General features: G+C 45.9%; 1 protein-coding gene and 1 non-coding gene across 2 annotated transcripts in view; both read right to left on the bottom strand.

Annotated features, from left to right (window-relative positions):
- LOC148143931 (uncharacterized) overlaps nucleotides 1–25,059 on the bottom strand; it is a 138,339-nt gene that overhangs the window by 27,219 nt on the left and 86,061 nt on the right. The window contains 1 exon segment of the mRNA XM_087975284.1: nucleotides 24,107–24,200. Within this exon segment, the coding sequence (XP_087831410.1) occupies nucleotides 24,107–24,200 (94 nt within the window).
- On the bottom strand, nucleotides 2,725–2,796 carry trnae-uuc (transfer RNA glutamic acid (anticodon UUC)). Its single transcript has one exon. It is a non-coding gene; the product is annotated as a tRNA-Glu (tRNA).

Raw genomic sequence — 25,059 nt, 5'->3', positions numbered from 1 at the left:
TACTGAGTTGCTCCAGCAGTTTCGCTTTCTGTCTCGGACTGTCAGCATCCGCATTCCTTTACGTTAGAAATTCAATCAATTCAGAAACCCCTTTGTGCTTCCTCAGTGGAAAAGATTTCCGTTTGGGAAACATTTTCCTGACACCATTAAAAACGCGCATCTTTGCAGCCAAGAAAGCAGTAGGAGCGTAAACAGCAAACGCCCCGTCTCCGGGTGGTCTCGAACCACCAACCTTCCGGTTAACAGCCGAACGCGCTGACCAATTGCACCAGAGAGACAGGTCCGCCCAGCGCCCGCACAGTCTCGTTGAGGAAGCTACTATTCAATTAATAATTTAACCTTCCCGCCCAGAATTACCATTGTCTTCTATCAGTTCAAACACGGCGAATACTGCAGAAAGCCAACGGGTCGAGCTGCATCCGTGGAAAGGTAAACAGAGCCGACGTTTTGAGTGTGCTACCGTTTTTGTTCAGAACTCAGTGTTTTGCCTCTTCCCGAAGTTGGTCCAGGTCTGTATCTCAATTGGCAAACACATGGCAAGTGCAGTGCCGCAATGTGTAGTTATAGCCTTGGCTGTTTAAAAAAAAAAGCAGTGCATTGTTTAAATGGTGATATATTGGAATGTGGAGAAAGTGAGGACTAGAGGTGAAAGTCGAAAAATGTGGCACTGGAAAAGCAGAACAGGTCAGGCAGCATCTGAGGAGCAGGACAGTGAACGTTTCGGGCACAGGCCCTTCATCAGGAATGATGTGTGGATGTATAAAGGGGTGTCAGAGTCCCTCCATTCCAGTCAATGCCAGTTGTCGGGCAGATGCAGCAGGCAATGAGCGAGGCAAGTGGTATATTACGAAGAGGAATTCAGTTCAGAAGTGGGGTCATTGAACATATTCAAGGCTAAATTCATCTGAGTTTTGAACAACAAAGAAGTGGATTGTTATGGGGGGAGGTAAGAAAATGGTTTTAAGACCAGTACAGGTCAGTCACAGAGTATGACAGCACTGAACAGACCCTTCATCCAACTCGTCCATGCTGAGTATGTTCTCAAACTAAACTCGTCCCACCTACCAGTGTTTGCCCATAAACCTTCGAACCTTTCATATTCATGTACTTATCCAAACGTTGTAACTCTGCGTGTATAAAATCATGAGGGGTATGGATAGGATAAATAGACAAAGTCTTTTTCCCTGGGGTGGGGGAGTCCAGTACGAGAGGGCATGGGTTTAGCATTAGAGGGGAACGATACAAAAGAGATCTAAGGGGCAACGTTTTCACGCAGAGGATTGTACGTTTATTGAATGAACTGCCAGAGGAAGTGGTGAAGTCTAGTACGATTGCAACATTTAAAAGGCATTTGGTTAGGTGTATGAATAGGAAGGGTTTGGAGGGATATGGGGCCGTGCGCTGTCAGGTGGGACTAGATTGTTTTGGGATAGTTGGTCGGCATGGACAAGTTGGACCAAACAGTCTGTTTCTGTGCTGTACATCTCTATGACTCTATGACTTCTTCTGGACATTCATTCTGCACTCAGGCCACTCTCTTAAAAAACGATCCTTGTCCTGTCTTTATAAAATCTTTCTCTACTCACCTCAAAATATTTGCTCCCTGATCCTGAAAACCCCAGCTGAGGGAAAGGACACCTGCTGTTCACCTCATCCGTATCCCTCATGATTTTATAATCCTCTATATGCAGTGTGTAGTAGCTCATTGAAATAATGTCCTGATGCAGCTTCGTTTGTGGGTGTTGGGATGATTGCTTCTGTGGTTAAGCACTTGGTTTGCGTGTGTTGTTTTTCTGTAGACGCTAGTTTGAAGTTCACTGTTGAGTGTTCGCTCTATTGTGACATCTAAGAATGGCACTTTGTTGTTGTTCTCCTCCTCTTCAAACCAGTAGCCCCCCTCAGGCCATAGTCTCACTACTTGGAACACCAATATACAGACTAGTCAAAGGCCTCCACTGAAGACTAGAACACCAAGTCGAAGATTCACGCCACTCCATTTATTCCATCCAAGAATTCCTGAACACCAAAGACACTAAGTTAGAAGAGGATGGAATAATGATGTCCTTTGACATAACAGCCCTGTTCACATCCATTAACATCAACGTGGCCAAAGAAAACTGGAGACACTACTCGAAGAACCAAAAACACAAATACAGCACCAACTTCATCAGCAAAGATAGCACTATCCAGCTCGTGGAACTGTGCCTTAACCACCCACTTCATATTCAGTAACACGCCTCAAACAAATCAACGAAACACCCATGAAACCACAAGTATCAGGATTCCTAGCAGAAGCAATAATGCAGTCTCAAACCAACAGCCCTTCCAACGATCCAAACCAAACTTTGTGTCCGCCACAGTGATGACACTTTTGTCATCAAAAAATGAAGTAAATTAGAGGAAACCTACAACACCATCAACAATATCCTGACTGGCATAAAATTCACAAAAGAGGAGAACAACAACAAAGTGCCATTTCTAGATGTCACAGTAGAGCGAGCAGTCAATGGTAAATTCAAAACAGCGTCGACAGGAAAACAACACACACGAATCAAGTACTTAGCTACAGAAGCAATGATCCCTACACATACAAACAAGCCTGAATCAGGACACTATTTCAACGAGGCAATACACACTGCAGTAGCCAGTAACGACGAAGGCCAATAAGGAACTGTACCGCGCATTTAAGGAGAATGGGTAGGCAAACGATTCACAGAGAAACACTTCCCTGACCGGGAATCGAACCCGGGCCGCAGCGGTGAAAGCGCCGAATCCTAACCACTAAACCACCAGGGAGACAGCAGCGCCACCTCACAGCTCTAATGTAAATTGCTTCCCTGCCCGGAAATCGAACCTGGGCCACGATCGTGAGAAGGCTTCCACCAATGTCATTGCTTGTATCCATTGCTCCCGATGCGGTCTCCTCTACATTGGGGAGACTGGAGACTCCTCGCAGTGTCAAGTCACAGCGCTTGAGGGAATATCTCCACGACACCCGCAGCAATCAACCCCATCACCCTCTGGCCCAACATTTCAACCCCCCTCCCACTCTGCCGAGAACATGCAGGTCCTGGGCCTCCTCCATCGCCGCTCACTCCCCACCCGATGCCTGAAGGAAGCACGCCCACCTTTCGCCTCGGATAAATTCAACCCCAGGACATCAATGTGGACTTCACCAGTTTCCTCATTTCCCCTCCCCCCACCTTACCTCAGTTCCAACCTTCCAGCTCAGCGCTGTCCTCATGACCTGTCCTACCTGCCAATCTCCCTTCTCAACTGTTCGCTCCACCCTCCTCTCTGACCTGTCACCTCCATCCCCACCCCCATTCACCTATTGTACTCTTTGCTACCTTCGGCCCAGCACCCCCCAATTTATCTCGCCATCCCTGGAAGCGTCCAGCCTCTATTCCTGATGAAGGGCTTAAGCCCGAAATGTCGATTTTCCTGCTCCTCGGCAGCTGTCTGACCTGCTGTGCCTTTCCAGTACCACTCTGATCTAAACTCTGGTTTCCAGCATCTGCAGTCCCCACTTTTGCCTACCCAATAAACCCAGTGTGACGATTTCACATCAACAAACTGACACTAGCAGACACAACGTCTGCAGAAACCCTAGCCACATTACTTTACATTAAAGACATCTGTGAAATGATTTCCAGATAACTCAACCCTCTCAGCATTAAACAACGGCTAGTGAACCTTAAATACCCTATACAAACAACCCGCAAACGAATGTTATTTACAAAATACCATACAAGGAAATACATGAACTCTGCCGCACAGTTCTCTGTGGCAAGAAATGCTGGGATGAGATAAGGAAGATTTTTTCAGCCAAAACGAATCGGCACTAACTGGACAGCCATTTAAAATCAACGCTGTCAGGCCAGGATGGAAGACCGGAAGGGATAATCAGTTTTCTTATTTCCTGAAGATTTACAAAGCTGAGACTGGGTTTTGGCGTTTCTTCCCTTTCCACTCCCAGGAGCCGCAGTGGTTGGGGCGGTGAGTTGGGGAAAGTGAAATGTGCCCGTGAGCAGCGTGTGGGGCTCTTTCAGCTTCCCCTCCTCTGACAGCGCTGTGACGTGACTCTGATGTTCTCAGGGACACTTACTGACGCGAGACAGTGAAAAGAGTCTCGTTCCTGCAGATCAGGAATTCAAACCGTATGCCGGCTTCAGGACAATGAGAAAGATTAATTGGGGTGTGTGAAGAAGCTGTGAGCTGCATTTCAAACATGTAGGTGGAGTCACATGCGTCATCCATTGCGCCCCTGGCACTGTGCGGACCTGACGCCGCCATGCTGCAGAGTTCTGACGTTATACGGACATGCACAGCAATGGGAACATTCACAAGGTGAACAGCCAAAGATAATCACCATCACTGCTTCCCTTCCATCGACCCAACTTTGTGAAGCAGTATCTTTCACTGGCAAATAAAACACCTTTGTCCTCAGGTGCCTGCCTCATTTCGACCACGACTTCACGCCCCTCACTGTTCTAGTCTCATTTCCAAACACTTGGCTCATATCCTCAAAAGCAGCTCTGGGGATATCTGCTTGTTCCACCCTGACAGGCAGTGGGTTGCAGATTCCCGATCAGTCCCAATGTGATTGAAATATTTAAACCCCTCCACTGATTTGCATCTTTAAAAATCCGTGAAACAATCTCCCTTTCTTTCTGACGACAGTTCTCAACTGTAGTCGGCAGGGTTCACACCTGCGTGGGGAACCCGCAATGGATTTCATGTCCATCGCATTCACCACTCTGCCCACCAATACAGAACCACACTGACAGCTTCATTTCGCAGGTCTCTCTGCCCGTGGAGCTGAGAAAGAGTAAATCATTGCAGAGTTTGTTTGAATCCAATCACTTCACAGTTTTCGAAAGGGTTAAATATCTGCAAATGGCGATTCTGGGTGCTTCATCCCGAAAGATGAAATGGACGTTCAGTTAAAAGCAAAACCAGAAATTGCAGGAGCAACTCAGCAGGTCAGGCAGCATCTGTAGAAAGAGAATCAGAGACATTTCAGAACTTTTTTTACCTCATCCAGGAACATCCAAAACTACTGAGTTGCTCCAGCAGTTTCGCTTTCTGTCTCGGACTGTCAGCATCCGCATTCCTTTACGTTAGAAATTCAATCAATTCAGAAACCCCTTTGTGCTTCCTCAGTGGAAAAGATTTCCGTTTGGGAAACATTTTCCTGACACCATTAAAAACGCGCATCTTTGCAGCCAAGAAAGCAGTAGGAGCGTGAACAGCAAACGCCCCGTCTCCGGGTGGTCTGGAACCACCAACCTTCCGGTTAACAGCCGAACGCGCTGACCAATTGCGCCACAGAGACAGGTCCGCCCAGCGCCCGCACAGTCTCGTTGAGGAAGCTACTATTCAATTAATAATTTAACCTTCCCGCCCAGAATTACCATTGTCTTCTATCAGTTCAAACACGGCGAATACTGCAGAAAGCCAACGGGTCGAGCTGCATCCGTGGAAAGGTAAACAGAGCCGACGTTTTGAGTGTGCTACCGTTTTTGTTCAGAACTCAGTGTTTTGCCTCTTCCCGAAGTTGGTCCAGGTCTGTATCTCAATTGGCAAACACATGGCAAGTGCAGTGCCGCAATGTGTAGTTATAGCCTTGGCTGTTTAAAAAAAAAGCAGTGCATTGTTTAAATGGTGATATATTGGAATGTGGAGAAAGTGAGGACTAGAGGTGAAAGTCGAAAAATGTGGCACTGGAAAAGCAGAACAGGTCAGGCAGCATCTGAGGAGCAGGACAGTGAACGTTTCGGGCACAAGCCCTTCATCAGGAATGATGTGTGGATGTATAAAGGGGTGTCAGAGTCCCTCCATTCCAGTCAATGCCAGTTGTCGGGCAGATGCAGCAGGCAATGAGCGAGGCAAGTGGTATATTACGAAGAGGAATTCAGTTCAGAAGTGGGGTCATTGAACATATTCAAGGCTAAATTCATCTGAGTTTTGAACAACAAAGAAGTGGATTGTTATGGGGGGAGGTAAGAAAATGGTTTTAAGACCAGTACAGGTCAGTCACAGAGTATGACAGCACTGAACAGACCCTTCATCCAACTCGTCCATGCTGAGTATGTTCTCAAACTAAACTCGTCCCACCTACCAGTGTTTGCCCATAAACCTTCGAACCTTTCATATTCATGTACTTATCCAAACGTTGTAACTCTGCGTGTATAAAATCATGAGGGGTATGGATAGGATAAGTAGACAAAGTCTTTTTCCCTGGGGTGGGGGAGTCCAGTACGAGAGGGCATGGGTTTAGCATTAGAGGGGAAAGATACAAAAGAGATCTAAGGGGCAACGTTTTCACGCAGAGGATTGTACGTTTATTGAATGAACTGCCAAAGGAAGTGGTGAAGTCTAGTACGATTGCAACATTTAAAAGGCATTTGGTTAGGTGTATGAATAGGAAGGGTTTGGAGGGATATGGGGCCGTGCGCTGTCAGGTGGGACTAGATTGTTTTGGGATAGTTGGTCGGCATGGACAAGTTGGACCAAACAGTCTGTTTCTGTGCTGTACATCTCTATGACTCTATGACTTCTTCTGGACATTCATTCTGCACTCAGGCCACTCTCTTAAAAAACGATCCTTGTCCTGTCTTTATAAAATCTTTCTCTACTCACCTCAAAATATTTGCTCCCTGATCCTGAAAACCCCAGCTGAGGGAAAGGACACCTGCTGTTCACCTCATCCGTATCCCTCATGATTTTATAATCCTCTATATGCAGTGTGTAGTGGCTCATTGAAATAATGTCCTGATGCAGCTTCGTTTGTGGGTGTTGGGATGATTGCTTCTGTGGTTAAGCACTTGGTTTGCGTGTGTTGTTTTTCTGTAGACGCTAGTTTGAAGTTCACTGTTGAGTGTTCGCTCCATTGTGACATCTAAGAATGGCACTTTGTTGTTGTTCTCCTCCTCTTCAAACCAGTAGCCCCCCTCAATCCATAGTCTCACTACTTGGAACACCAATATACAGACTAGTCAAAGGCCTCCACTGAAGACTAGAACACCAAGTCGAAGATTCACGCCACTCCATTTATTCCATCCAAGAATTCCTGAACACCAAAGACACTAAGTTAGAAGAGGATGGAATAATGATGTCCTTTGACATAACAGCCCTGTTCACATCCATTAACATCAACGTGGCCAAAGAAAACTGGAGACACTACTCGAAGAACCAAAGACACAAATACAGCACCAACTTCATCAGCAAAGATAGCACTATCCAGCTCGTGGAACTGTGCCTTAACCACCCACTTCATATTCAGTAACAAGCCTCAAACAAATCAACGAAACACCCATGAAACCACAAGTATCAGGATTCCTAGCAGAAGCAATAATGCAGTCTCAAACCAACAGCCCTTCCAACGATCCAAACCAAACTTTGTGTCCGCCACAGTGATGACACTTTTGTCATCAAAAAATGAAGTAAATTAGAGGAAACCTACAACACCATCAACAATATCCTTACTGGCATAAAATTCACAAAAGAGGAGAACAACAACAAAGTGCCATTTCTAGATGTCACAGTAGAGCGAGCAGTCAATGGTAAATTCAAAACAGCGTCGACAGGAAAACAACACACACGAATCAAGTACTTAGCTACAGAAGCAATGATCCCTGCACAGACAAACAAGCTGAATCAGGACACTATTTCAACGAGGCACGACACACTGCAGTAGCCAGTAACGACGAAGGCCAATAAGTAACGGTACAGCGCATTTAAGGAGAATGGTTAGGCAAACGACTCACAGAGAAACACTTCCCTGACCGGGAATCGAACCCGGGCCGCAGCGGGGAAAGCGCCTAATCCTAACCACTAGACCACCAGGGAGACAGCAGTGCCACCTCACAGCTCTAATGTAAATTGCTTCCCTGCCCGGAAATCGAACCTGGGCCACGATCGTGAGAAGGCTTCCACCAATGTCATTGCTTGTATCCATTGCTCCCGATGCGGTCTCCTCTCCATTGGGGAGACTGGAGACTCCTCGCAGTGTCAAGTCACAGCGCTTGAGGGAACATCTCCACGACACCCGCAGCAATCAACCCCATCACCCTCTGGCCCAACATTTCAACCCCTCTCCCACTCTGCCGAGAACATGCAGGTCCTGGGCCTCCTCCATCGCCGCTCACTCCCCACCCGATGCCTGAAGGAAGCACGCCCACCTTTCGCCTCGGATAAATTCAACCCCAGGACATCAATGTGGACTTCACCAGTTTCCTCATTTCCCCTCCCCCCACCTTACCTCAGTTCCAACCTTCCAGCTCAGCGCTGTCCTCATGACCTGTCCTACCTGCCAATCTCCCTTCTCAACTGTTCGCTCCACCCTCCTCTCTGACCTGTCACCTCCATCCCCACCCCCATTCACCTATTGTACTCTTTGCTACCTTCGGCCCAGCACCCCTCAATTTATCTCGCCATCCCTGGAAGCGTCCTGCCTCTATTCCTGATGAAGGGCTTAAGCCCGAAATGTCGATTTTCCTGCTCCTCGGAAGCTGTCTGACCTGCTGTGCCTTTCCAGTACCACTCTGATCTAAACTCTGGTTTCCAGCATCTGCAGTCCCCACTTTTGCCTACCCAATAAACCCAGTGTGACGATTTCACATCAACAAAATGACACTAGCAGACACAACGTCTGCAGAAACCCTAGCCACATTACTTTACATTAAAGACATCTGTGAAACGATTTCCAGATAACTCAACCCTCTCAGCATTAAACAACGGCTAGTGAACCTTAAATACCCTATACAAACAACCCGCAAACGAATGTTATTTACAAAATACCATACAAGGAAATACATGAACTCTGCCGCACAGTTCTCTGTGGCAAGAAATGCTGGGATGAGATAAGGAAGATTTTTTCAGCCAAAACGAATCGGCACTAACTGGACAGCCATTTAAAATCAACGCTGTCAGGCCAGGATGGAAGACCGGAAGGGATAATCAGTTTTCTTATTTCCTGAAGATTTACAAAGCTGAGACTGGGTTTTGGCGTTTCTTCCCTTTCCACTCCCAGGAGCCGCAGTGGTTGGGGCGGTGAGTTGGGGAAAGTGAAATGTGCCCGTGAGCAGCGTGTGGGGCTCTTTCAGCTTCCCCTCCTCTGACAGCGCTGTGACGTGACTCTGATGTTCTCAGGGACACTTACTGACGCGAGACAGTGAAAAGAGTCTCGTTCCTGCAGATCAGGAATTCAAACCGTATGCCGGCTTCAGGACAATGAGAAAGATTAATTGGGATGTGTGAAGAAGCTGTGAGCTGCATTTCAAACATGTAGGTGGAGTCACATGCGTCATCCATTGCGCCCCTGGCACTGTGCGAACCTGACGCCGCCATGCTGCAGAGTTCTGACGTTATACGGACATGCGCAGCAATGGGAACATTCACAAGGTGAACAGCCAAAGATAATCACCATCACTGCTTCCCTTCCATCGACCCAACTTTGTGAAGCAGTATCTTTCACTGGCAAATAAAACACCTTTGTCCTCAGGTGCCTGCCTCATTTCGACCACGACTTCACGCCCCTCACTGTTCTAGTCTCATTTCCAAACACTTGGCTCATATCCTCAAAAGCAGCTCTGGGGATATCTGCTTGTTCCACCCTGACAGGCAGTGGGTTGCAGATTCCCGATCAGTCCCAATGTGATTGAAATATTTAAACCCCTCCACTGATTTGCATCTTTAAAAATCCGTGAAACAATCTCCCTTTCTTTCTGACGACAGTTCTCATCTGTAGTCGGCAGGGTTCACACCTGCGTGGGGAACCCGCAATGGATTTCATGTCCATCGCATTCACCACTCTGCCCACCAATACAGAACCACACTGACAGCTTCATTTCGCAGGTCTCTCTGCCCGTGGAGCTGAGAAAGAGTAAATCATTGCAGAGTTTGTTTGAATCCAATCACTTCACAGTTTTCGAAAGGGTTAAATATCTGCAAATGGCGATTCTGGGTGCTTCATCCCGAAAGATGAAATGGACGTTCAGTTAAAAGCAAAACCAGAAATTGCAGGAGCAACTCAGCAGGTCAGGCAGCATCTGTAGAAAGAGAATCAGAGACATTTCAGAACTTTTTTTACCTCATCCAGGAACATCCAAAACTACTGAGTTGCTCCAGCAGTTTCGCTTTCTGTCTCGGACTGTCAGCATCCGCATTCCTTTACGTTAGAAATTCAATCACTTCAGAAACCCCTTTGTGCTTCCTCAGTGGAAAAGATTTCCGTTTGGGAAACATTTTCCTGACACCATTAAAAACGCGCATCTTTGCAGCCAAGAAAGCGTTTGGAGCGTGAACAACAAACGCGCCGCCTCGGGGCGGTCTCGAACCAACAACCTCCCGGTTAACAGCCGAACGCGCTGACCAGTTGCGCCACAGAGACAAGCCCGGGGCTTCTTGCACAGTCTCCTTGAGGAAGTTACTATTCAATTCATAATTCAACCTGCCCCGCACAGAAGTACCATTGTCAAAGCCATGATAACATGGTAGTCTGGTGTCAGCTCGATTTCAGGTCCTGATTTCTCTGTCCTCTGGTCCCCCTGTTCCCACAGAGGAAAATGTTGTCTGTTCTCAGCTCTACTCGATTTCTGCTGAATCTTTGACCCCCCTTTTACACCTTCTGGAGCAATAAAATATTCTGAGCCTCCAGGAAATGACACCTTATGTTGTCCCCCTCCTGATTTTAAAAATCTCTATAAAGTTATCTGTCAACTTGCTAGGCTTCGTTGGAAAAATGTCCCAGCTTCTTCTTAACTCAAACCCTCCATTCCCAGCAGCACGCTGGTAAAGTAGGGAATAGGGATTTGTATCAAATCACATAAATGTACTGTCTGAAAAAATCTGGCTGTGTTCTTGCCTGAGATATTGAGAGTCCCTGTTGTAAGTAATTACGAATGCAATTATTTTGGTCACAGAATTGAACAATCATTTTGCAACAAAGGGATCTACTCTGATAAGGAGGTAGTGGTCATTTCTAGGGTAACTGAACAGTTTGTAGATCAGGGAGATGAAGTTCCAGACACTTGGGAAAGGCAAGAAATGACTGTGATAAATAAGACAAAGAACTGTGGATGCTGGAAAACTGAAACAAAAACTGACAACACTGGAAAAACTCAGCAGGACTGGAAGCATATGTGGAGAAAAAGCAGAGTTAAGGTTTCCAATCCAACAACTCCTCTTCAGGATTCTGAAATAATTTGTGAGAACCTCTTAAGACTACTGCTCCGCTTTAAGACCATAATACACAGGAGCAGGATGAGGCCATTTGGCCCATCGAGTCTACTCCACCAGTCGATTATGGCTGATATATTTCTCCATCCCATTCTGCTGCCCTCTCCTCATAACCCTTGACCCCTTACTAATCAAGAACCTATCTCTGTCTTAAGTGCCCTCAATGACTTGGCATCCTCAACCCTTCTCCTAGTGGAAACATCATCTCCACATCCACACTATCCGGTCATAGAGTAGCACAGCGCTGCCTGACCCACTGTGATCTTCAGCATTTGTTGTTTTCAGGAAGGATTCCAGCACCTACAACAACGCGCTTCTAAATTTTGTACCCAGTTGGTTAGCTCTCCCTGGATCCTGTGAGATTTAACCTGGCTCAACAATCCACTGTGCGGTACAATTAACAAAGTTCCCAGGCCCCACCTCCTTTTGCACACGTAAGTCGCACGATGGATCAGTGGTGAGCACTGCTGCCTTTCCGCACCACGGACCCGTGTTCGATTCCAGACTTGGGGCGACTATCTGCGTGGAGTTTGCACATTCTCCCTGCCGTGTCTGCGTGGGTTTCCTCCGGCTGCTCTGGTTTCCTCCCAAAGTCTAACGATGTGCGGTTTCGGGAGAAGTGACCATACTAAATGGGCCCAGAGTGTGCAGTCAGTGTAGTATAATGGGATAGGGGAAATTGTATGCATGGGTTCCACTTTGGATGGTCTGTGTGGACTTGTATGGCTGAATGGCGTGTTTCCACATTGTAGGAATTCTACGTGGCATTCCCCCAACTCCAGAGTCTCAGCACTCTTGGCTTTTCCCATGGACAGTGTTGGGGAGGGAAACAATGTTTTACACGGGAGGGAGGTTCAGCGAGTGTGAAGCTAAAAGTACACGCAGTGCATTACTTGAGCTGTTTTCCCCGGTATACCAGAGGCTGAGGGGTGACCTTACAGACGTTTATAGAGTCATGCGAGGCATGGATAGTTTAAATAGACAAGGTCATTTCCCAGGGATGGGAGAAGTCCAGAACAGGAGGGTAGTATGTTTGGCGTGAGAGAGGCAAGTGTAAGGCATGATCTGCCGGAGGAAGTAGTGGATGTCGGTCCAATTATAACATTTAAAAGGCGTCTGGATGGATATATGAATAGGAAGAGTTCAGAGGGATATGGGCCAAGTGCTGGTAAATGAGACGAGATTAATTTAGGCTATCTGGTCGGCACGGATGAGTTGGACTGAAGGACCTGTTTTTGTGCTGTGTATCTCAATGACTCTGGCTTGCCCGTAATGTTTGCCATGCCTGGATGTTCAGTTTCTGTCTGGTGTCGGTGCCAATGCCTTGATATCTCATTTCCTCCACCTCCCCAGATGTTAACCATTCCGTGTCTGGATGTTTCTCAAGAAGCTGCATTGAAGGTTCATCCTGAATTGATACTTTTTTTGCTTCCCAAAATCAGACTTACTCACTGCTACATATCGTGAAAGATACTAACTTTCAGGTGGAGGTATCCAAAATTCAGAGGTGTCTGTCTTGATGTTTTCACTTTTCTGTCTCTGTAAGATCCTGAATCAGTACCATGGGGAGAATTAGTTTGAGCGGAGTGAGAATAGAGGGGTGAGAGGGGGTGGGATGGTGCTTTCAATTTTGTGGAAAAAGAAAAGAATGTTCTGCGGAAAGTAGAATTGCTTGTTTGGAATTTCTAACCTGGACTGACAGTGATGATTTTTGTAATCACTTTTTACAGATTATTTGAAGATCTGAAGACGTAAGTTTCAATATCAATATCTGAAGGGCTTTGCCTGAAACATTGACTCGACTGCTCCTCGGATGCTGCCTGATCTGTTGTGATTTTCCAGCATTGCACTTTGACTCTGACTCTCCAGCATTTGCTGTCCTCAATTTCACGTCAATGTCTGAGAGTCACTGAATCCATCGGGACTATAACAATTTTCGACCATGATTCTGTGAGAAGGAACCAAGCGTTTTAGTTCCTGTTTCAGTACGTTTTCAGCATCAGTGAGACTGGAAGAGAGACCCTACTGTTGCAGCACTTTGATTGTGGAGCCAGTAAATGTTATACAGACTGGGAAGAGGAATTCACGGCAGAGAGGTACTGTACACGCGTTTGTGTGCAGGTGAAGCTTCGGTCATGGAGAAACCTAAGGAATCCCGTCCCGTGGAGAAACCGTGGAAGTTTGGCGACTGTGGGAAAGGCTTCCGTTTCCCATCTGACCTGGAGACTCATGGGCGCAGTCACACCGGGGAGAGACTGTTCTCCTGCTCTGAGTGCGGAAAGGGCTTCAGCAATTCCACCCGCCAGATGAGCCATCAGCGGGTCCACATTAGGGAGAGACCCTTCAGCTGCCCTGAGTGCGGGAAGACCTTCAGCATTTCCTCTGTCCTGCAGAGGTACCAGCGGGTCACACAAGCGAGAGGCCATTCTCCTGCCCCGAATGCGGGAAGGCCTTCAGCTATTCCTCCGTCCTGCTGACCCACTGCCGGGTCCACATATTGGAGAAGCCCTTCAGCTGCTCCAAGTGCGGGAAGGCCTTCAACGATACCTCTGCCCTGCTGAGGCACCAGCGGGTCCACACCGGGGAGAGCCCGTTCTCCTGCCTCAAGTGCGGGAAGGGCTTTAACCAGGCATCCCACCTTCGGGTCCATACCGGGGAGAGGCCCTTCCCCTGCCCAGAGTGCGGGCAGGCCTTCAGCAATTCCTCCCACCTGCTGAGGCACAGGCGGGGACCATACCGGGGAGAGGCCGTTCACCTGCCCCGAGTGCAGGCGGAGGTTCTCATCATTCTGCACCTTGCAGAAGCACCAGTGGGCACACCAGTGCTCCCAACAATCTGATTCTGCTGGTGAAACTGCTGTGGGTCACTGCCAGGACTGAACCCCTGCCCATTCTGACAGTGCTTATAGCGGGAGAGTCGGTCGGATTTTTTTGTTTTATGCCGTCGTGCTCCCCACCCCCGCAACTTTGCTTCCAGTGGGCACTGCTGCTCGTTGAGACCAGGAGCTGTTCTCTCTCGTGTTTTCTGTCCAGTTAAAGAATTATTGGCTCTGTCTGGGAACGAGACCCAGTTTTTAAGAAATAGCTGAATACTTCAGGGTGTCCATTCACATTCAGCAGTGACTTTGAAATTAAATTTTCAGTTATGTGCCTGTGAACAACTCATCATCGAAGAATTGCCCAACGGCTTGGCAATCCATTGTTGGGAATTGATTGCTTCAATTGATAATTTAAAAAATTCTCTTCCTTAATTTACCCCTTAATTTTGTGTTTATGGGATGGTGGAGGACTTGATCATAAGGCTTAAATCATCGCTATTAACTGGATTATCTTGTTTAACTTTGCCCTAGTAAATTTGCGGTATTCATAATTGTTTGTTCTTGTTTAAATTATAATTCTGGTGTGCAAGATCTGTTCATCAAGTGTGGCCCTCTTGATGAAACTGCTGTGGGACACTCCCAGGACTGAGCCCCTGTGCATTCTGACAGTGTGTTTGTGCAGTGGAGAGTCAGTGGGCTTTTTTGTTGTATGCCCTTGCCCCGCCCTGCCCCGCCGCCAACTTTGCTTCCATTGGCCGTTGCTGCTTGTTGAGCCCAGGAGCTGTTCTCTCGAGATTCTACTGTCCAGTTAAAGACTTGTTGGTTCTTTCTGGGAATGAGTCCCAGCCTGTAAGAAATGACTGAATACTTTGGGGTGTCTCGTCACATTCAGCAGTGACTTTTAAATTGGATTTACCGTTACGTGTCTGTGAAAAACTCATAGTCCTAGTATTGCACAAAGGCTTCGCAATACATTGTTGGAAACTGTTTGTTTGAATTGGTAAGTTTTTTAAAAAAATTCTTTCTTAATTTGCCGCTGAAATTTCTATTTCTGAGATGATGGGGGACTTGATCAAAGGGTTTAATTCATTGCTATTAATTAGATTATCTACTTAACTTTGGCCTAGAAAAGTTGCCGTATTTATAATTGTTGGTTTTTGTTTAAATTATAATGTTGATGTGCAAGATCTGTTCTTCATCAAGTCTGGTTAGGAACAGTTTAGAAATTGAGGGACATTGCATGTTTTAATTTCACTGTGTTGTGAATCTGGTGAGAGTGACATTCATCTGTATTTGGTTGCTTACCCTTAGTTGTAATGTCTTTCACCCCAACTATTCACTATGGGAGTGAGTTCCACAGTCTCACCACACTCTGAGGTTTTTCATGAAATCTTTAGTACAGAATTGGAAGGGAAAGTGTTGACGAGGGCAGAATATAGGGTCTTAAATGCAAAAGCCAGGAAGTCATTCAACAAAGTAAAACCATGACAATGTAGGGACAAATAAGGAACTTTGACAGCAATGAAGAGGTCACACGTCAGATTTCAAGATAATGGTCGTGACAAAAAGAAAAAGTACTCTGCTGATATTGGATATTGTAATTGAACAAGTTTCGAGATGCTGCAGTTGGTTGAATATGATGACGTAGAGATGAAATAACCAAAACCACGAATGTAATTTGATGCCGGTAACCATAAAGCAAGAGTATACTGTTGATTGATATAGGTCAATTGCGTGCAAGTAGGCCATTCAGCCCATCGAGTCAACATTGACTGACCGTCCCACCCAAAACAAGTTCGTTACTCTATCTCTGTAACCCTGCATCTCCCATGGTCAATCTACACTCACCTGCACATCCTTTGGACTGTGGTAGGAGGCCAGAGCACCAGAGGAAACCAACGTAGACACAAGGGGAGAATGTGCAAACTCCTCACAAAGAGTCGGGCCGAGGGTGGGTTCAAACTCAGATCACTGATGCCGTGAGGCAGCAGTGCTAACCACCGTGCCACCACCACATGCTGCTCTCTAAAGAAGTGAATTTCAAAGACTTGGGAACACTTGAGAGAAAAACAAAACTCTCCTATCTTAAATGAGAGGCTAGTCTCTGGCTAGAAATGAGTGGACATTACATTTACATTAAGTCCTCTCCAGATGTTATACAGCTTCATCAGATCATCTGTTTCTTCTAAACGCAAATTGATACAAGCCCAGCCTGACATCCCCTTGTCCCCGATTATAAGTTGAGTAAATCAGCGACCCTCGACCTCACTGGCATGACACAGGATGCCCTAAATCCAAGTTGACCTTAATTGTCTAACCTCTTGACGCCCACGCCACCATGTGGTCAGCCGCAACTCAGCCCTGAACGAGAGCAGAGGAATTGAATAGACAGCAGTGAGGTGGACATTGCATTCCCAGAGAATATTGTTCAAGTGAGAAAGTTGTTCAGCTCACATTCAGATCATTGCAGGGATCATATCTTCTCTCATTTAAATATCTTAGATCCCAATAACGGTCTAGTTTTGTTGTACATTGTGTGTGTTTTACCTGATTTTCTGTTGCTGTCATTCCCATTAGGGTGTGTGAATTCAGTACCAGATAATAGGCTCAGTTCTGAATTATCCTTGAGGATTGGTGTAGAACGTACTAAGTGTCAGTCATAATGGAAGAAGCTGTACTGTTTATTTAACCCTTTGCAGTCATTGTCCAGGGACTGAATGAATGGGGAAGTGAAGAGGGAGTTTTATTCTGTATCTAACCCAATGCTCTCTCTGTCTTGACAGTGTTTGTTGGGGACAGTGTTGAGGTAGCTTCACTTTCAATTTAAGAGTAGAGGAAGCTTTATTCTGATTGTAATCCCATGCTGTCCTTGTCCTGGGAGTGTGAGATGGCATCTGTAATTGAAGTGAATGCAGACTTGCTGTGGGAGTGGAGGGTACTTCTACCTGAGCACACCCATCTTTGAGATTGCTGTGCTAATCAAGACACTCTCAGACACCTGCATTCACGTTTCCAACCAACCACAGGGTGGTTAAGGATGGTATAAATGCAAGCATTGCCAGCGATGCCCACACACCATGCATGAATAAATACTTTTTGTTTAAAAGTTACATTCACGTTTCAAACTCTCTAATGTATGATTACTTACATGGAAAATTCCTGTCAGTTTGGAATATCATTTTAAAACATAGGAATGTGTCAACCATGTAGAAATATAACAAGAACAACAAATGGAGAAGTTAACAGGTAATGAGCAGGACCAGAATGCTGAGTCAGTCTGACCTCCATGGCTGAGAGAGTTCTCCCAGATGTTGAAGTTACACCAGTGCCTTTTACTCTTGCAGCTTGCCAAAAGTTTGTCCCCGATGTAAGATCATTCAATGACCCGAAGAAATAACTGTTTTTATCTCCATAGCTGCTGCCAGACTTGCTGAGTAATTCCAGCCCTTCTGTTTTATTCTTTTATCGGATTTGAGCTTCCCTAAGTCAGTGTAATGAAGAACTGCAATGCTGGAGATCTGAAACACAAAAATGCACCAATTGCTGGAGAAACTCAATAGGACTGGAAGCACAAGTGGAGAGAGAAGCAGAGTTAGCATTTCAAGTGCTGTGACCCTTCTTCACAACTGTTCTGGGCGCATGCCAGGATATTGACTCTGTTTCTTTCTCTCTCTCTCCACCGGTGTTGCCAGACTGGCTGAGTTTCTCCAGCACTTTCTGTTCTGACACTTTCACAAGGTTGATGTTTGTTATCCATCCCTAAGTGCAAGGTGTCTTGCTTATGCCAATTCAGAGGGCAATTTAAGAGTCAACCACATTGCTGTGTGTCTGGAGTCACATGTAAGCCAGACCAGGTAAGCATGGCAGTTTCCCTCCTGAAAGGACATTGGTGAACATGGGCTTTTATGACAATTGACGTCAGTGCCATCGATACCATACTGAGACTAATTTTGTGTTCCCCATTTATGATTTGAATTATTCACATCTCACCTCTTGCTGTGGTGGGATTTGAACTCATGTTCCCTGGATTACTCATCCTGTGACATTATGTCCACACTGTTGTTTCCCATCTTTTGCTATTTTGTGTTTGCTCTTTACGTCTTTGTCCTCAGATGTTTGGGAAATTGAACCTGTTTAAAAGATTGCCCTAAACCTGCCCCTTTGACCAAGTCTTTGGTCACCTGTCCTAATCTGTGCTCCACTCTTGTGATTTTTAAAGGAATTCTCATTATGTTCACGTGAAGCACTTTGAGATAGTTAACTGTACCACAGGTATTATTTGAATGCAGCTTGTATCCCTATCTTAATATCTGAAAATAGAGGGTCATATTTTAAAAGTAGAAGACAAAAATGAGGATGATTTTTTTTCTTTCTCATGGTTGTGTGTCTTCCTCAAAAGGCAGTGAATTCAAAATCTTTAAGGCAGACGTAGATAGGTTCTTGCTAACCAAGTGGGTGACAGATTGTCGGGGATGTGGAGGAATGTAGAGCTGAGGTTGTATTCAGATCAGCCATGATCTTATTGAATGTTGCAGCAGGTTCGTAGGGCCTAGTGGCCTACTCCCGCCCTTGGTATCAAGCAGTCTGTGTCTCCCCTCTTATAGCTATGAACTGGATAATTCCTTTCCAATATTGCGCCTTGCAGACAGTTAAGTGAACACCAGATGGTCTCCTATTGGGAGCAGGCATATTGTAGCAATTGCAATATTTCTTGTGTTAATTTTGTTGCTTCTTACTCAGTATTGCTGAGAATCATCTAAATAAAAACCAAAACACTTCTATAATTATCGCACCAATGGAAGTGTTGGTTTGGATGTAACATTATTGAATTAGCCATTCCCATCTTTTCCAGAATTCTATATTTAAAGCCCTCGAGTCTGGTTTCTACCCCTGAAACAGTTCTTATCAAGGTCATATTTGACATCCTTTGTAACGGTGACAGGGATGAACATTCCCTCGTCGACCTGCGGACAGCCTTGATCAGGGTTAATGACAGTACTGACCCTCTCCAACATCGCTGTATCCTCTGGGAGGGTCTGCTTTTAGCGTCTTCCGTTCTTATTTATTTAACCGTAGCTGCTGGTGTTGGCATCTATACTGATGATATCCAACTATGTCTGAACACCACTTCTCTCCCGACTCCTCTGTCATTCATAATTTATCAATAATTTCATCTGAATGCCTGCCCAATTTCCAGCATTGGATAACCATAAACATTCCCTTAGTTAAATATTGTGAAGTGTGAAGCCATTGTTTTAGTCCCCAAGTTCGACCTGAGCACCCCCCGCCCCTCCCCCAACCCCAGTAACTCTGTTGACATCCTTCTTGTCACATTTAAAACTAGGATCGATAGATTCGTGATCAGTCGGGGGATGAACAGTTACAGGAAAAGGGCAGGAAAGTGGATGTGGGGAATGCCAGATCAGCCACGATCCTACTGAATGGAGGAGCAGGCTCAAGAGGCTGAATGGCGTATTGCTGTTCCTATTTCTTGTGGATCCCGAGCCCTTACCTCTGATACAGGACACTGACTTCAGTTTGTGCCATTACTGAGAGTGCTGATGTTCCCTTGTGTAATATCAACAACTTAGCAGCTGCTGAAACCTCTTGCTCCTTTGTTACCTCTGAACACAATATGCCAATGTGTTCAGGGGAGGCGATGGCCACTTTATTGTCACCAGACCATTCACCCAGGTAATGTTCACGGGACTTGGGTTCAAAACCTGCCACGGCAGATGGTGGAATCTGAATTCAATATAAATCTGGAATTAAGAGTCAAATGATGAAATCGTTGTGGTTTGTTGTAAAAACTTATCTGGTTTCCTGCTGTCCAAACCTGGTCTGATCTACATGTGATTCAGATCCACTGTCAGCTGGTTGAATCTTCACTGCACTTTCAATCAAAACCTCCAGGCGGAAGTTCACTATAACCTCCCTACTTTTATATTCCATTGAAAGGCCAATCTCCCTTTTGCCTTCCCGATTACTCACTGAACTTGGACGAAGAGTTCATGTCATCCTCACCACCTGCATTCTAATCAACTGTCTCTACTGCAGTCCTGGCAATAGTACATTCACTTTACTTATCCAAGTAATTCATATAAATATAGTAAATAATTTTGTGCCCCAGCACTGATCCCTGTGGAACGTTGCTAGTTATAAGTTGCGATCCTGAGCATGCCCCTTATCCCTTCTGTATCATTGGTTAGCCAATCATCTATCCATGCGATTAGACTGTTTCCAATATCATGTGCATATCATTGGCTCTGCCAGCAAGTCTTCCCAAACTGTCCTTGAAAAAGTGGTGGTGAGCTGCCTCTTAAATTACTTCACAAATATGATGTGGTCTATAATAAAGGTTCAGGAGCGAGTTCCAGGATTTTGATCAATAACATCGAAGCAATGCGTATATGTCACAGTTGGAATGTTGTGTTCACACTTATCTCCTCTTGCTGGTTGAAGTGATGGAGTGGAAGTTGCTCTTGAAGAGCCGCCACTCATATAATCAAGCCAGACAGATCAATTGTGGCCAGAGACACTGCCATTTTGACTTCTCATCAATCTACATTCTTTCCATCCAAGTTTTAGTCACATCAAACTGCCTCGCAATGCTGTATGGCCACAGTAAACTATAATAACGTGAAGATCGCTGGGATGATTTTCTACATCCGACTGCAATATAATCACAAAGCATTGTTTCCAGTTTTGGTGGAACAAACGACATCGTATTGGTGGATAATTACAGTTAGTGCAAACATAGCTATCCGTCGATATATAGTAATTCTGATCACTTCAATGGCCAAATTTCAATTCAGAAACCAAGTGCACTCGGCTGCTTGTAACACAGACAACATGACAAAATGGCTCATAGGAGGAGAAATGGGACATTCAGGAGGAGTGTAATGTTTGCTTTTGGTCACCTCCACAATTGTTAGAAAAACAGGTTGAAAGGATTCTTAAAAGGTGGCTGAAGTAATAATGTGGCATAACACTTCAGACAGCGCAAAGTGGAAGATCACTTTCTAGTGGAAGAAAAAGACATATCTTATTTCTGAAAGAACTGGGAAACAGAAGAGGGAATGAAATCTGACTTGGGAGCTATTTCCTAATTGTTGAGAATGTTGTTTCATCACAGTCTTGGTTTAGAGCATAAGCTCTTCATCAGGAATAAAGGGTGGCCCAAGGGGGCTGAGAGGTAAATGGGAAGGAAGTGGGGCTGGATGAATGGCAGCTGGGAATGCAATAGGTAGATGGAGGTAGGGATTGATGGTAATAGGTCAGAGATGAGGGTGGAGCAAATAGGTGAGAAGCAAGGTGGACAGGTATGACAGGTCAAGAGTTTGGTGTCGAATTGGAAGGTTGGATCTGGGACAAGGTGGGGGAGAGGAAATGAGGAAACTGATGAAATCTACATTGATACCATGTGGTTGGAGGGTCCCAAGTCAGAAGGTGAGGTGTTTTTCTTACAAGTGTCGGGTAGCAAGAGTTTGGCAGTGGAGGCGGCCCAGGACTTGCATGTCTTTGGCGGAATGGGAGGGCGAGTTAAAGCGTTCAGCCACAGGGCGTCGGTCGTTTAGTTTTAGTGTCCCAGAGCTGTTCCCTGAAACGTTCCGCGAGTTGGCGTCCAGTTTCCCCAATGTGGATGAGACCATATTGCAAGCAATGGACATAATCTTATAAATAGATTGCATAAATCTTAGCCTGACAGAGCTCTTTTCTTTAATTAAATTAAAGAAATTTTTAACTAAATTGGGTGACTGCATGAAACGGTTTGTTGGTCAGATTTGAATCATCACTCCCAAATGAGACAATGCCATGAATATCAGTGAACTGCTCTTTTTGTTAAAAACCACAAGTTCTTGATGTATTTTCACAACTTACTGGTATTCACATCTGCACATTCAATGTCAAACTCTGACATCAGAAATGAAATTACACCATTAATTTTGACTTTCAATATTCGAAGAAGCAAATTAATAGCACACAGTCAATACCCAGTCTGAATAATATGAAATTAAATTTAACCAAAAAAACATAAAACCAAGCTGGGAGATAAGAAATGGGGGAAGGGCATAAAGCAAGAAATGCAGCATCATAGAAGGTGCTCCTCCAGGGAGTGTATTTTACCAACTACCGCTGCTAAATATAAACACACTGATATGATCCTCCGGTTTTAATGTAAACCATAGCCCCATACAGTAGGAATCATTAAATGAGTTAAAAATACAAGCCTTGAGCAAATCCAGCCTCCAGCCTTACCCCCCGCTTCTTGGAGCTTGGACCTTCCTCAAGCTCCGGCGGGTCGTTGAACTCCTGGGCTCCAGCTGCCACTCCTCCACTGAAGAAGCTTTGGGAAGCAGATGCAAAGGCAAGATACAGAACAGAGCACCATTGTAAATGAAAGCAGCTTACGAAGACATTGGGCAATAGCATCACATGGTTTTTACCCATCGACCTCTGGGTTATGTGCCTAGCACACTCACGCAGCACTACTCTGCTTCTGGGCTCCCAGTAGCTGATTTGTGGATCAGTTTAAAGTAGGTCCTATATCTCTGACAACATCGGTACACAAGGCAGTGAAGAAAGATTTCAGCACACTGGCCTTCATCAATTAGGGAATTGAGTATAGATGTTGGCAAGTTATGTTGTAGTTATACAGGACGTTGATGAGGTTGCACCTGGAATATTGTGATCAGTTTTGGTCCCCTTGGTGTTCTGACTTCTGACTTCTTCAACTCTGGGTTTGTGTTAAACTTGATGGGATACTTTGTCCAACTCAGCATGTTTAAACAGTATCGCTCAGATGATTGATTTGAAACTTTTCAGGAAGTGAGCTCAATAAGATTGAACTATTCAAAGTTACTTGGACCCTATTTTAAAATTACATCAGGACCAGTAGTCAAAGACACGTACAGCATGGAAACAGACCCTTCGGTCCAACTTGTCCATGCTGACCTGATATCCTAAATTAATCTAGTCCCATTTGACAGCACCTGACCCATATATTCTGGCAGCTCATTTCATATATGTACCACCCCCTGCATGAAGACGTTGTCCCTTTAATATATTTCGCCTCTCACCCTAAACCTATGCCCTCTAGTTCTGGACTCCCCCACCCCTGAGAAAAGACCTTGTCTATTACCCTGTCCATGCCCCTCATGATTTTGTAACCTCTATTAGGTCACTCCTCTGCCTCCGATGCTCCAGGTAAAACAGCTCCAGCCTATTCAGCCTCTCCCTGGAGCTCAAACCCAACAACCCCCAGCATCATTCCCATAAATCGTTTCTCATGGAGAAGTTAACGTTTCAGTCCTGAAGAAGGGTTAATACCCAAAACGCTGACTACTCCACATTCTGAGGTTGTATTCTCCCAACCTCCTGCTTGCAACTTCGGGTTGCAATATGTAGTGGCTCAGTGGTTACCACTGCAGCCTCACAGCGCACGGGACCCAGGTTTGACTCCAGCCTTGGATAGCTGTCTGTGAGGAGTTTGCACAATCTCCCAGTGTCTGCATGGGTTTTCTCTGGGTGATCCTGTCTTCTTACATAAACCAAAGATGTGCAGGTCATGTTGATTGGCCATGCTTAATTGCCCATAGAGTTAGGTACATTAGTTAGAGGGAAATGGGTGTGGATGGGTTACTCTTCGGAGGGTTTGTGTGGACTTGTTGGGACAAATGGCCTGTTTCCTGTAGCTAATCTCATCTGCACTAATTTTGTCTCTAACGAATGGCAGAGTAGACTCGACGTGCCCAATGGCCTAACTTCTGCTCCGATGGTCTTGCGGTCTGAGGTTTATTTGGATCATTTCATTGGCAATGTGCAGTCCCTGGCTCAATGAGCAGCGGTGCCCCCGCTGGTGCTTCCGCAAGTTGCAAGCAAACATGAACCTCTTCCCACACTCGGGCCAGCTGAAGGGCCTCCCACTGCTGAAGGACACACAGGTGTTTCAGCAGGGTGGAGGAATTGCTGAAGGCCTTCCCGCACTCAGGTCAGCAGAATGGCCTCACCCCCCCCCCCCCCCCCCCCCGCCCCCGTGTGGACCAGCTGATGCTTCCGCAGTGTGGAGGAGCGGATAAAGCCCTTCCCACACTCGGGGCAGGAGAACGGCTTCTCCCCGGTGTGGACGGACTGGTGCCTCAGCAAGGCTGAGGAATTGCTGAAGGACTTCCTGCACTTAGGGCAACTGAACGACCACTCCCCCATGTGGACTCACCAATGGGCCAGCAGGTCGGAGGAAAGAGCAAAGCCCTTCCTACACTCGGGGCAGAAGAACGGCCTCTCCTCAGTGTGGACCCATTGGTGTCTCAGCAGGTGGGAAGAACTGCTGAAGGCCATCTCACACTTGGGGCCGGAGAACAGCCTTCCCCGGTGTGGACCAACTGTTGCGGCAGCAAGCAGAGGAATCACTGAAGGCCTTCCCACACTCAGGGCAGCAGAAGGGCCTCTTCCCCTCTGTGGACCCACTGGTGCTTCAGAACCCTTTCAAATTTCACAGTATCCTTCTGATAGGAGACCAGAATTGCACACAATATTCCAAAACTGGTCTAACCAATGTCCTGTTGAGCCACAACATAACTTCCCAACTCCAATACTCAGTCAGAGGATTGGGAAAGCTTTCAAAACCCGCAAAAACAAACAGGAAAGAATGGAGGGGCAAACGAATTTTTGAAAGTCAGCTTGGAAGCATCAATGAGAAATCGGCGGACTGGGTTTATTGGGTACCCGTTCTCCTTAAATACACTATATACGTATTCCTCTTCTGCTCTTCGTAGTTTCTCTGTGCTGCAGTGTGTAGTGGCTCGTTGAAATAATGTCCTGATGCAGCTTCGATTGTGGGTGTTGGGATGATTGTTTCTGTGGTTAAGAATTTGGTTTGTGTGTGTTGTTTTTCTGTAGATGCTAGTTTGAAGTTCCCCATTGACTATTCGCTCTACTGTGACATCTAAGAATGGGACTTTGTTGTTGTTCTCCTCTTCAAACCAGGAGCCCCCCTC

This window comes from Chiloscyllium plagiosum, unplaced genomic scaffold (assembly GCF_037043375.1).
Source record: "Chiloscyllium plagiosum isolate Xiang-an unplaced genomic scaffold, Cpla_swu_hap1 HiC_scaffold_27, whole genome shotgun sequence".
In the NCBI taxonomy this organism is placed as follows: Eukaryota; Metazoa; Chordata; class Chondrichthyes; order Orectolobiformes; family Hemiscylliidae; genus Chiloscyllium; species Chiloscyllium plagiosum.
This window is presented reverse-complemented; position numbering and strand designations above follow the sequence as displayed.